Below are 14,758 nucleotides of genomic sequence, written 5' to 3' on the forward strand. Positions count from 1 at the left end.
CACTAGGAGCAGACGAAAAGTTAAAAAGTTCCGTCATAGTCCGTAGAAACATGTCAAACGAATTATAGAAACAATCTTTAGGATGTTTTTAACATAAATCTTCAATAATGTTCCAACCGGAGAATTCCTTTGTCTTCAGAAATGCAATGGAACTCAAGCTAACTCTCACATGAATGCGCATGGTCAGCTCGTGGCACTCTGGGAGAGACTTTACTCAATCCCCTCTCATTCGCCCCCACTTCACAGTAGAAGCATCAAACAAGGTTCTAAAGACTGTTGACATCTAGTGGAAGCCTTAGGAAGTGCAACATGACCAATATCCCACTGTATCTTCAATAGGGAATGAGTTGAAAAACGACCAACATCAGATTTCCCACATCCTGGTTGGATTTTTTCTCAGGTTTTTGCCTGCCATATGAGTTCTGTTATACTCACAGACATCATTCAAACAGTTTTAGAAACTTCAGAGTGTTTTCTATCCAAATATACTAATCATATGCATATATTAGCAACTGGGACTGAGTAGCAGGCAGTTTACTCTGGGCACGCTTTTCATCCATACGTGAAAATGCTGCCCCCTATCCCAAACAAGATAAATGACTGTGTAAAGATGGAAGCCTGTACCGAATGAAAATATTCCAAAACAAGGATTCTATTTGCAATAAGGCACTAAATTAATACTGAAAAAAATGTGGCAAAGAAATATACGTATTGTGCTGAATACAAAGCCATGCATGATGCAGCCACCACCATTCTAAAAAAAAACTGAAATTTCAATACCTGAATTCCCACCAAATTCCCTGAACTCCATTCATTATTTACCCAGTAAAATGTTTTATGTGCTTTAATTCAGTGAATACCTGATGTATTTGTAACATTCAAAAATCTATTGTCCAACTGTTTTATTAGAATTCCTGTTAAAAACGTTGAACTATTCTGATGACCATTGCTAGTGTGTGTGTGCATGCGTGCGTCACCGTCCCCCCACATAAACACACACTTACTCTATGAAGTAGACCTCTCCTTTCTCTGTGTAGGCCATCTCCCAGTTGTCAGGCAGGGGTCCCAGTTCCTCCTCATCCCCCTCGGGGAGTTTGGGGGGTGATTTGGGGGAGTCCCCCTCAGGGGGCTCCTCTCCCTCTGTGGGGGGCTCAGTGGCGGGAGGGGGCAGTGTTGGGGCCTCCACCACAGAAACCTCCCCCGACCCATCTGTGCTCTTGTCCTCATGCTCGCTTGTCTCTGTAGAAAACATAGCGAGAAACAAATCCAGACAGATGTTTTAAAACGCTCATTCAGTATGGTCTTTTCTCATACACCTCAGTCCCCATAGTCCCTTTGGGCTGATTTTGACTTGAGATCTGCTGACTTCAGAAGTCTGCATTGACATTGGTGGCATTCCTGGCTGACTGCATTGCGGACATTGCATTGCATCAACCAATGGTTGTGCGCCACGTCATCAACTGTGCAGTAGGGCATCAGATTGCCATATCATACAATGTGGTTAGTTGATGCTAAACATCTCTCCGTGTGTTGTGAGATTTGGCAGGTGTCTAATGTAGTCAGGCAGGAATGCATTGATGAACGATCTCAACTCTGAAACGGCCCCTTCGTGGTGGAAAGAGAGCTCTCTAGAGAAAACCACTTCCCTGTGGATTAATGCTGAGCAAAGAAGAACACAGCTCTAGTGGTCCAAAGACTCTTTTCACACACTTAAGTGTCCCACGGAGCAGATTAGGGATACACGAACACACAGAATACATGACCTGTCTTTAAACACACGCTATGATGTTCCTGTTAGTGTTCTCTACTAGAGCTCAACAAAGACCTTCTAACATTTATGTATTCACATTCGGTTAGAGAAAACTGTAGCAAACATTATGAATACGCTGTTCGGTATATAAGAATATTTTGAAGATAAATACACAACGTAGAGGATGAGAGGACTTAAAACTAGAGTACTAATGGTTAATAGGGAATTGTAAATAGGAGTTTGGTTTCAGTTAAACAGCTGTTTAGAATCTGTGGAATGTCCCTCCTGAATTCAGAGCTACGTGTGCTACGTTCTGTACATTGAGTCTGGAGCAGGGTACTTGTTTTTTGGCCATTGGCCCAGTGGTACTGCAAGGACTTCTGATTGCTCAACCCAGGCTAGGATGGGGGGGTTAAAAATGGTATCCTGTTCCTTTGTTTGGGGGAGAAAAGCTGAGGACAGGGGGAATGAACATTACCTCCCAGCATAACATCTATGATTTGTCCCCCCTGAATAAACCTATTTTTCTCCCCCTGATTTGTTTTGGGGTTTGTGTTATTGAAGAATGACATCAACTGCTAACAGGTAGGAGTGAAAACGTTGCTTTAAAGACCGGGTGTATGGGGCATAGGGTGAATTTTCCCATATACGCTGATCTAGGGTCCGTTTTGCATTTACCCCACTAATGGGTGAGGGGAAGCTGAGCCTAAATCTGTAAAAGAAACTACAGGATGGGCTGTCAGTGTCTCGATAGTTTGTCCTTGCCTTCAACTGAAAATACGTCTGTGTATGCGCATCCCTGTATGTGTCGTTCCTCCAGTGTTGTTTCTCTTGCTACACTGGGTCCACACTCACAGCCAATCAATAGTAGCTCCCACTAGATATCTGTCCCATAGGTCTCTTATCTTCTTACCTCCCTCTCCTGTTTCTGTGTGTGTGTTTGTGTCACAGGGTGTGTATTTGGACATTTGTGTTCCAACAACAATGCACACGCACACACCCAAGAGGGTAATACGGCTGTCCCCATAGGAGATCCCTTTTGGGTTCCATATGGAACCCTCTGTAGAAAGGGTTTTACATGAAACCCAAAATGGTTCTTCAAAGGGTTCTCTTATTAGGACAGCCAAATAATTATTTTCTAAGAGTGCAGGGGACTGTCACAACCACATTTGCTTTGATTTAGATCTGTCCTTAGTCTCATTCTGGCTCTGGTCCTATTTCTCCCTCTCCATCCCTCTGTGTCACTCTCTTTTCTCTTCTCTCCATTGCCGTCCTATGGGACTCCCAATCACAGCCGGTTGTGATACAGCCTGGATGTGTGGACCCTCTACTACTCTCTGTCCTGGTTTCCATTAATACCTACACAGCTCTCTTCCTCCATCTATCCCTCTCCCTTTCTCTCCCCCTGTCCCTGTTCTCTTTATCCATCTCTCCATCTGCCTCCCTCTCTATCTCCATCTCTATCTCCCTCCTCGGTTGCTCCCCTTCTTTCAGCCCCTCCTCCACCTCTCTCTCTGACTCATTCAGTATTTGACCCCTGAAGTCTTCATCTGTCTCTCTATATCTCTCTCATTTTCGGACACCCCTTTTTATTCTTATCGTCTCCTGGCCGCGGGAAGATGATTTGGGGTGGGGTTGCTGACGAGTATTTATTTATTTATTTATTTTGTATATATACAGTGGGGAGAACAAGTATTTGATACACTGCCGATTTTGCAGGTTTTCCTACTTACAAAGCATGTAGAGGTCTGTAATTTTTATCATAGGTACACTTCAACTGTGAGAGACGGAATCCAAAAATCCTGAAAATCACATTGTATGATTTTTAAGTAATTCATTTGCATTTTATTGCATGACATAAGTATTTGATACATCAGAAAAGCAGAACTTAATATTTGGTACAGAAACCTTTGTTTGCAATTACAGAGATCATACGTTTCCTGTAGTTCTTGACCAGGTTTGCACACACTGCAGCAGGGATTTTGGCCCACTCCTCCATACAGACCTTCTCCAGATCCTTCACGTTTCGGGGCTGTCGCTGGGCAATACGGACTTTCAGCTCCCTCCAAAGATTTTCTATTGGGTTCAGGTCTGGAGACTGGCTAGGCCACTCCAGGACCTTGAGATGCTTCTTACGGAGCCACTCCTTAGTTGCCCAGGCTGTGTGTTTCGGGTCGTTTCATGCTGGAAGACCCAGCCACGACCCATCTTCAATGCTCTTACTGAGGGAAGGAGGTTGTAGGCCAAGATCTCGCGATACATGGCCACCTCCATCCTCCCCTCAATACTGTGCAGTCGTCCTGTCCCCTTTGCAGAAAAGCATCCCCAAAGAATGATGTTTCCACCTCCATGCTTCACGGTTGGGATGGTGTTCTTGGGGTTGTACTCCAAACACGGCGAGTGGAGTTTAGACCAAAAATCTCTATTTTTGTCTCATCAGACCACATGACCTTCTCCCATTCCTCCTCTGGATCATCCAGATGGTCATTGGCAAACTTCAGACGGGCCTGGACATGCGCTGGCTTGAGCAGGGGGACCTTGCATATGCTGATGATTTTAATCCATGACGGCGTAGTGTGTTACTAATGGTTTTCTTTGAGACTGTGGTCCCAGCTCTCTTCAGGTCATTGACCAGGTCCTGCCGTGTAGTTCTGGGCTGATCCCTCACCTTCCTCAAGATCATTGATGCCCCACGAGGTGAGATCTTGCATGGAGCCCCAGACCGAGGGTGATTGACCGTCATCTTGAACTTCTTCCATTTTCTAATAATTGTGCCAACAGTTGTTGCCTTCTCACCAAGCTGCTTGCCTATTGTCCTGTAGCCCATCCCAGCCTTGTGCAGGTCTACAATTTTATCCCTGATGTCCTTACACAGCTCTCTGGTCTTGGCCATTGTGGAGAGGTTGGAGTCTGTTTGATTGAGTGTGTGGACAGGTGTCTTTTATACAGGTAACGAGTTCAAACAGGTGCAGTTAATACAGGTAATGAGTGGAGAACAGGAGGGCTTCTTAAAGAAAAACGAACAGGTCTGTGAGAGCCGGAATTCTTACTGGTTGGTAGGTGATCAAATACTTATGTCATGCAATAAAATGCTAATTAATTACTTAAAAATCATACAATGTGATTTTCTGGATTTTTGTTTTAGATTCCGTCTCTCACAGTTGAAACGTACCTATGATAAAAATTACAGCCCTCTACATGCTTTGTAAGTAGGAAAACCTGCAAAATCGGCAGTGTATCAAAAACTTGTTCTCCCCACTGTACGTATATATATACAGTAATTATTTTTATTGCAATTTATCAGGGGTGCTGCAGCTATGCCCTCTTCCTGTTTCTCTCTCTCTCCTGAGGGACATAGGCCCTATGTTGGCTCGGCTGTGACTCTGCGTTTGTGTGCGCGTGTGCATGTGTGTATGTACATGCGCTTGTACACACACAGGCATGTGTGTGTTTGCACACGTTTGTATACATGTGAGAGAGTGTGTGTGTATTAAGGTTTCATATTTTCCTGGTATTTTACAAATGTTCCATCCTGAGAATCAATCACTTTTCTCCTGGGTAACCCGGTATTTCTGGAAGTGTTGTTCAAAAGCATATAAAACCAATGACAGAATCATGAAGGAAGAGCAGGAAGGAAGAGCTCAAGATGAAATTGTACTGCAGCATGTGGTGGAACAGTCTGGCAGATATGGTAGATATTGTGTGTAGCACAGTGCTGTTTGCAATGGCATGGTAGGAGAACCCGTTGCTCGCAGTAATTTATGCTCATTTCATCCAGTTATGCATCGGCTTGAGGTAAGACTGCACCGTTCTAGGACGCGTTGCTGCCAACTCTCACCCTCCTTCTGCCTCGGTGGCATTTGTTTTAGTGAAGCTCTGCTACACAGCCCCCCAAAAATGTAAAAATAAAAGTAGGTTGGCCTACCCTACCAACCTGTAGCTCAAAAATTGAAGCCAAGTTTGTTGCCGTAGGCCAACTGCATTTAAATTTGTATTTATTCATAGTAAACTAAGCAAGTCAGTTAAGAACAAATTCTTATTCACAATGACGGCCTACCCCGGTCAAACCCTAACCCAGATGATGCTGGGCCAATTGCACACCGCCCTATGCAACTCCTAATCACGGCCGGTTGTGATACAGCCTTGAATAAAACCAGGGTCCGTAGTGACACCTCTAGCACTGAGATGACAGCTGCACCACCCGGGAGTATTTCAAGGTTGCATGTATAGTTTCAGAATAAACAATATGCATAAACAATATATAGTAAATACGATCGACTATTACAACAGCGCACACACTCACAGACACACACTACGCGTTAATGATTGATAATGCTGATAGCTGTCACGCCCTGATCTGTTTCACCTACCCTTGTGCTTGTCTCCACCCCCTCCAGGTGTCGCTCATCATCTCTCCTAGCTCCTATTTTTCCTAGTTCTCCTGGTTTTGACCCTTGCCTTGTCCTGACACCGAACCCGCCTGCCTGACCCTTCTTCCTGCCCTGACCTCGAGCCTGCCTAACGCCTTGTACTGTTTGGACTCGGGCCTTTTTACTGAACCCCTGCCTGTCCTGACCTCGAGACTGTCTAACGCCCTGTACTGTTTGGACCCTGACCTGGTTTATGAACTCTCGTCTGTACCTTACCTGCCTTTTGCCTACCCCTCGTGTTATAATAAATATTGGAGCTCAACCATCTGCCTCCTGTGTCTGCATATGGGTCTCGCCTTATGCCCTTATGATAGCAGAGCAGACAAGGCCGTGAGAGGCCAGATTTAGCTACTGCATATAACATTTAATGTCATGCTGTTCATATCAATCATTTTTTATAATATAGCGGTTTCTCGCAGTTATTTATCCCGGTAAACGGGAGTGTGTTTGGGAGGGAAATCTCGGTAACCTGGTTACCGCTATTAATCCCTGTTTATGTATTTCGTGAAATTAAGAATAGAACTAGGGTCAAGGGGTGTTTTTTGGACAGAACCCAGTTATACAATTTGAAAGGGCTAGAGACATTATTCCATACAGACAGTGATCCCAGAGAGTGTTCCTGCGCAGGGCCACACACAACTTGACCCCGCTCCCCTCCCCCATACACACACCAACACTGCACGCCCGCTCACCTGGTGTGATGGCCACCCCGTTCCCATTGACCACGGGGGGGCTGCTTTCCTCTTCTTCCTCGGGCGGCTCCAGGCTGGCTTGTCGCTGCATGTTTCTGACCGACTGGTTCCTCTTCCTCTTGCCCTGGATGCTGGGCCGGGCTCCGGGAAGCAGCACCTCACTCACATTCAGTGGAGGGGCCGCCGGACTGGGCTCGGCTGGGGGCTTGGGAGTACCGTATAAGTTCTCTGGAGAAGGGAAAACGAATGCACAACTGAGTGAAGTGCAGGCCAGCGGCACAAAGGTTGCCACAAACTGCATTGCTCCGCTGATCCAATACATTATTTATCAACAATCATTTCTACAGCAAGTTACCTTCCTCAAGGCACAGTAGAGGGAAAGATTTCCCATGCCAATAAAGCACCATTTAAATAATTTAATTGAGAGAGAGACACATACATACACAAACATTCTCACACACAAACAAACAAAAAAGAGAGAGAAACAAACACATATTCTTAGACAAGCACGTATGCACTCACCCATTCCTGCAACAGTGGAACATAATCAGATACCACACAAAGAATGTGTTTGCATGTACACTACACACATGCAACCAAACACGCTCACTCACACTCATCAAATGCTGTGGTTATAAGATAAATCTTCACACATCCCTTCATATACGTATACAGTTGAAGTCGAAAGTTTACATACACCTTAGCCAAATACATTTAAATTCCTGACATTTAATCCTTGTAGAAATGCCCTGTCTTTGGTCAGCTAGGATCACCACTTTATTTTAAGAATGTGAAATGTCATAATAGTAGAGAGAATTATTTATTTCAGCTTTTATTTCTTAAATCACATTCCCAGTGTGTCAGAAGTTTACATACACTCAATTAGTATTTGGTAGCATTGCCTTTAAATTGTTTAACTTTGGTCAAACGTTTCGGTAACCTTCCTCAAGCTTCCCACAATAAGTTGGGGGAATTTTGGCCCATTCCTCCTGACAGAGCTGGTGTAACTGAATCACGTTTGTAGGCCTCCTTGCTCGCACACACATTTTCAGATCTGACCACAAATGTTATATACGATTGAGGTCTTTGGGATGACCACTCCAATACTTTGAATTTGTTGTCCTTAAGCCATTTTGCCACAACTTTGGAAGTATGCTTGGAGTCATTGTCCATTTGGAAGACCCATTTGCGACCAAGCTTTAACTTCCTGACTGATGTCTTGAGATGTTGCTTCAATATATCCACATCATTTTACACCCTCATGATGCCATCTATTTTGTGAAGTGCACCAGTCCCTCCTGCAGGCGAAGCACCCCCACAACATGATGCTGCCACCCCCGTGCTCCACGGTTGAGATGGTGTTCTTCGGCTTGCAAGACTCCCCCTTTTTCCTCCAAACATAATGATAGTAATTATGGCCAAACAGTTCTATTTTTGTTTCATCAGACCAGAGGACATTTCTCCAAAAAGTACGATCTTTGTCCCCATATGCAGTTGCAAACTGTAGTCTGGCTTTTTTATTGGCGGTTTTGGAGCAGTGGCTTCTTCCTTGCTGAGCGGCCTTTCAGGTTATATCCATATAGGACTCATTTTACTGTGGATATAGATACGTTTTTACCTGTTTCATCTTCACAAGGTCCTTTGCTGTTGTTCTGGGATTGATTTGCACTTTTTGCACCAAGTGCGTTCATCTCTAGGAGACAGAACACGTCTCCATCCTGAGCGGTATGACAGCTGCGTGGTCCCATGGTGTTTATACTTGTGTACTATTGTTTGTACAGATGAACATGGTACCTTCAAGTGTTTGGAAATTGCTCCCAAGGATGAACCAGACTTGTAGAGGTCTACAATTTTTTTTGTCTGAGGTCTTGGCTGATTTCTTTTGATTTTCCATGATGTCAAGCAAAAAGGCACTGAGTTTGAAGGTAGGCCTTGAAATACATCCACAGGTACACCTCCAAATGACTCAAATTATTTATATCAGAAGCTTCTAAAGCCATGACATCATTTTCTGGAATCTTCCAAGCTGTTTAAAGGCACAGTCAACTTTGTATGTAACTTCTGACCCACTGGCATTGTGATACAGTGAATTATAAGTGAAATAATCTCTCTGTAAACAATTGTTGGAAAAATTCCTTGTGTCATGCAGAAAGTAGATGTCCTAACTGACTTGCTAAAACTATAGTTTGTTAATAAGAAATTTGTGGAGTGGTTGAAAAACTAGTTTTATTGATTCCAACCTAAGTGTATGTAAACTTCCGACTTCAACTGAACCTATCCCTAATGTGTACAGATCTGAGGGATCTGGATAGGTTTAAGCAGTGTAGTGGTGGAGTGTCCAACATATTCCTTATTGCCACTTATTCCCTAACCAGCTCTTACCCTAAGTTTAGAACTACACATTTCAAGGCTGCTTTAAGATATTAACTCAGAGACCGACCGAGCTCAGGTAATACCTCCCATCCTCTCTAAGCGTTATCGGCGTAGTGTTGTCTATACTATCATGGGTTTTGTCAGTTGTAATTTTCTACCCATTCGTTTGAACTCCAGTTGTAACGTCTGCTTCCAACTCAAACTCTCAAACACGTAGATCCCCTGAACGCAGCCCACTTTCCAGCTTACACTCTCAAATACATAGATCCCCTGAACACAGCTCACTCTCCAGATCCCAATCACCTGAATTCTGATCACCTGTTCACACACCTGTATGTCATTATCACACACTATTTAGTTCAGTTCTTTGCACCCCATCATTGTGAAGTATTGTTTGTTTTGTGACACACTTCTATTTCGGAGCGCTGTGTGTTCTGTAATTTAATTCTCACGTGTATGATAATTTTTGCCTGCCTCACTAACGATGCCTATTCCCTGCCTGTACCTTAGCCTATCGGATTTACTGTTATCAACCTATTGCCTGATCTCCCGGACAATGTGTCTCCCTGCCTGTACTGTTGCCTTTTTGGACCCCCTGTGTATGACCTTCTGTCTGCCCCTGGACCCACCTACCTGCCTCCTCCTGTGGTACTTTGCAAATAAACACCTGCTGCGCCCTGCGCTTGAAACCAGCTCTCTGTATCCCATCGTGTTCATTATACCACTCTTAGATCTACTATTGTTAGCTCAAAAGAGGAGCCCACTGTGGCATGCTCACCCAGTGCTTTAAGTTCATATGTAATTCCAAAAACATGAATATCCCCACCGTTTTGAAATCATGTAGTGAGCTTGCAGGAAAGCAACCAAAGCCCATGTAAGTCAGTTTATAACATTCCATCATTGGAATGATTTGAGAATGATTTGAGAATTCTTCATATTGACGTTGGCTGCGGCCTCAGGCCCTATGGTGCTAACCTTGAAAAATGTATTCCAATTTCTTCTCCTTCCTTCCATAACTAATAGGGATATACCAAATGTGCAATCTTATAACCATACCACTATATCAATATCAACCATCAGACATGGCCTGCAACCACCTATTGAATGTAGCCTGTTTGAGTTGGAGTTTCCATATGACTTAAACAAATTGTAAAGGACTTGGTTAGATGCATCTGAACATTAGCAGCTTACTTCCTAAACTGGATTATATCAAGATCTGGGCTATGCAGACAAATCCATAAATCCTCGTATTGACTGAAACTTAGATCTCTGGGGACATTCTGGACTCACCACCTCTATCGGGTAGAGGTGGTGGAGTGGACATTTTTATAAAAAATAATGATATGTCTCTTTACTGAATTCCACTTCCCTTGCCAAAGAATGTGAGCTACTATCTTTAAGCCTTTGTCTGGGGAAAAATTTATACATAACTGTTATAGGGGTCTACCGTCCTCCCTCAGCTAACCTTTGTGAACTCAAGGAGTTAACTAGTTTGTTTGTCTTAATTTACAAAATAAGAAGTTATTATCCTGGGTGACCTGAATGCAGGCTTCAGACAATCTAAAAAACATGTCTACTGATCTAAACTTAACCCAGGTGACTAAGCCTACATGGCCCAGCCCGAGAGATCCATCAGTCAGCTCTGATTAATCATATTTTATTGAATACACAAAATAAATATGTTTCTCCATGTGTTTTCGCCCAAGCCATTAGTGACCACTGCCCAGTTGTTTGTGTTAGAGATTTGAGAATACACAAACTGAAGCCTTTAAAAACTTCAGTGAACAGGATTTTTTACATTATTAAATCCCTGAAGGGTTCTACTTCCTCCTCTCTGCCACAATACATTAATTCAGACACACTTTACACATCAGCTACTACAGCGACTGAAATGACTGCAACACGTAACAATCAGTTGCAGTTAGTTTCAGAGTTGGTGGCAAGAAATAAATTAGCACTAAATATTTCTAAAACTAAAAGCATTGTATTTGGGACAAATCATGCACTGAACCCTAAACCTCAACTAGGTCTTGTAATAAATAATATGGAAATTTAGCAAGTTGAGATGGCTAAACTGCTTTTAGTAACCATGGATTGTAAACTGTCATGGCCAAAACATATTGATATAGAGGAGCTAAGATAAGATTCCATATGTGATATTTCATAGTGTATGTCTTCACTATTATTCTACAATGTAGAAAATAGTAAAAATATATTAAAATCCCTCCTCATCAAAAAAGCTGACTAGCATAGCCTAGCCTAGCGCCACAGGGATATCATATAATATAATTTCATGAAATCACAAGTCCAATACAGCAAATGAAAGATAAACATCTTGTGAATCCAGCCATCATTTTTGATTTTTAAAATGTTTTACAGCGAAAACACAATATATATTTATATTAGCTCACCACAATAGCCAAACACACAATGTCATGTTTTCACCATGTTTTCACCGCCAACATAGCTTTCACAAAACCCACAAATAGAGATAAAATTAATCACTAACCTTTGAACAACTTCATCAGATGACAGTCTTATAACATCATGTTATACAATACATCTATGTTTTGTTTCGAAAATGTGCATATTTAGAGGTATAAATCGTAGTTTTACATTGCAGCCACCATCACAAATAGCACCAAAACAGCCAGAATAATTACAGAGAGCAACGTGAAATACATAAATACTCATCATAAAACATTTATGAAAAATACATGTTGTACAGCAAATGAAAGATAAACATCTTGTGAATCCAGCCAATATTTCCCGATTTTTTTAAGTGTTTTACAGCGAAAACACAATATATATTTATATTAGCTCACCACAATAGCCAAACACACAACGCCATTTATTCACCGTAAAGATAGCTTTCACAAAACCCACAAATAGAGATAAAATTAATCACTAACCTTTGAACAACTTCATCAGATGACAGTCTTATAACATCATGTTATACAATACATTCATGTTTTGTTCGAAAATTTGCATATTTAGAGGTACAAATCATGGTTTTACATTGTGAGTACGTAGCCATAATGCACCAAATTGTCCGGAGAAAATTTGGACAGTCACGTAATCTAACCGAAAAACTCATCATAAACTTTACTAAAAAATACATGTTTTACAGCAAATGAAAGATACACTGGTTCTTAATGCAACCGCTGTGTTAGATTTTAAAAAATAACTTTAGTACAACGTACAGCATGCAATATTGTGAGACAGCGCCCAACAATTCACAAGAAGTTAATGCAACCGCTGTGTTAGATTTAAAAAAATAACTTTAGTACAACATACAGAATGCAATATTGTGAGACAGCGCTCACATATTCTCCGCCTTGTTGGAGCCAACACAAACCACAAAAATACGAAATAACATCATAAATATTCTCTTACTTTTGATGATCTTCCATCAGAATGTTGTGCAAGGATTCCTAGTTCCAGAATAAATCGTTGTTTTGTTTTAGAATGTCCATTTCTTCTGTCGAATTAGCAACTTTGGCTAGCCATGTGGAGGGCACATGTCCAAGAAATCTTAGTGCATGGAACGAAAAATTCCAAAAGTCCCAATAAACGTTGAATAAACTGGTCAAACTAGGTTGAAAATCCTACTTTATGATGTTTTTCTCATATGTATCCAATAAAATCAGAGCCGGAGCATTTCGTCGTGTATACCTAACGCATTTCAGAAGACAATGTGAGGTTCCCTGGTGCGCAGTTGAATACTGCCAAAAGAGCGGACCTGTCACTCCAAAAGCTCTCATTCGGTCTCACATCAAGCTAGACACCCCATTCAACATTCTACTGCCTGTTGACATCTAGTGGAAGGTGTATGAAGTGCATACAGATCCATAAATATAAGCCAGTTGAATAGGCAGGCCCTGACACAGAGCCCCATTTTCAGAATTTCCACTTCCTGTTTGGAAGTTTGCTTCCAAATGAGTTCTGTTTTACTCACAGATATAATTCAAACAGTTTTAGAAACGTCAGAGTGTTTTCTATCCAATAGTAATAATAATATGCATATTGTATGATCTAGAACAGAGTACGAGGCCATTTAATTTGGGCACGATTTTTTCCCAAAGTGAAAATAGCACCCCCTATTAAGAGGAAGTTGGAAGCCTCTCCAACATAATCCAGGTAGAATCAGGAATTCCCTTGGCCAGCTGTCTAGGCCCCTTGCTTTTTTCTGCTTGGAGTAACCCTGGTTTGTAAAGTGTCATGGTCAAAACATATTGATACAACAGTAGCTAAAATGGGGAGAAGTATGTACTTTTCTCAACCTTTACTAATGACATGCCACTGGCTTTGAGTAAAGCCAGTTTGTCCATGTATGCGGATGACTCAACACCATACACGTCAGCTATTACAGCGAGTAAAATCACTGCAAAACTTAACAAAGAGCTGCAGTTAGTTTCAGAATGGGTGGCAAGGAATAAGTTTGTCCTAAATATTTCAAGAACTAAAAGCATTGTATTTTGGACAACTCATTCACTAAACCCCAATAAAATATTGTAATAAAATGTGGAAATTGAGCAAGCTGAGGTGACAAAACTGCTTGGTGTAACCCTGATTTGTAAACTGTCATTGTCAAAACATGTTGATACAACCAGTAGCTAAGATGGAGAGAAGACTGTCCAAAATAAAGTGCTGCTCTGCCTTCTTAACAGCACTATCAACAAGGCAGGTCCCACAGGCCCTAGTTTTGTCACACCTGGACTACTGTGGTGCCACAAAGAAGGAATTCGGAATATTACAATTGGCTCTAAACAGGGAAGCATTGCTGGCCCTTAAATGTACACCGGGAGCTAACATTAATAATCTGCGTGTAAATCTCTCATGGCTCAAAGTGGAGGCGAGATTGATTTAACTTTTTAGAGAGAGATCCCTTTTTTTCAATTTCCCCCTAAAATGACATACCCAAATCTAACCGCCTGTAGCTCAGGCCCTGAAGCAAGGATATGCACATTCTTGGTACCATTTGAAACGAAACACTTTGAATTTTGTGGAAATGTGAATTGAATGTAGGAGAATATAACACCATAGATCTGGTAGAAGAAAATACAAAGAAAAAAACAACCTTTTTTTTCTCTTCTCTACCACCTTCTTTGAAATGCAAGAGAAAGGTCCCATATCTAGCCATCACGATGGTGTCCACAAGATGGCAGCAGTGTATGTGCAAGTTTTAGATGGATAACTTGAAGTATGAGCAAACTACATGACATTTAGTGTAAAGTCACCCAGGTAAATTTGGGCAAATCGTGAAGGAGACATTAACATTCACATTACATTTTTCTGCAAGAATATCGTCAAATCTGTATACTTGGACTTTGATTCAGCTTTTCCAGTATTAGTAGCCATATTACAAGTTCAACATTTGCGAAACAACAAGTTTTCATAACTCTCCATATTCTTAACATTTTTGTCCAAACGAAAAAGACGTATTGTCGCACAAGGTTAGCAGCTACATTTTACGACAGCCCAGCTCATTGGCTATTTAGCTGGCTTTGTTT

The 14,758-nt window shown here is 41.8% G+C and overlaps 1 protein-coding gene across 1 annotated transcript in view; it reads right to left on the reverse strand.

Moving 5' to 3' along the window:
• Window positions 1-14,758, reverse strand: part of LOC120066539 (membrane-associated guanylate kinase, WW and PDZ domain-containing protein 2-like) — a 387,095-nt gene that overhangs the window by 186,750 nt on the left and 185,587 nt on the right. The window contains exons 4-5 of the mRNA XM_039017962.1: window positions 6,873-7,100; window positions 1,005-1,239 (exon numbers count right to left, since the gene is read on the reverse strand). Coding sequence (XP_038873890.1) covers window positions 1,005-1,239; window positions 6,873-7,100 — 463 coding nt within the window. The remainder of the gene's footprint in view (window positions 1-1,004; window positions 1,240-6,872; window positions 7,101-14,758) is intronic.

The sequence above is a fragment of the Salvelinus namaycush genome, chromosome 21, assembly GCF_016432855.1.
Source record: "Salvelinus namaycush isolate Seneca chromosome 21, SaNama_1.0, whole genome shotgun sequence".
Taxonomy (NCBI): Eukaryota; Metazoa; Chordata; class Actinopteri; order Salmoniformes; family Salmonidae; genus Salvelinus; species Salvelinus namaycush.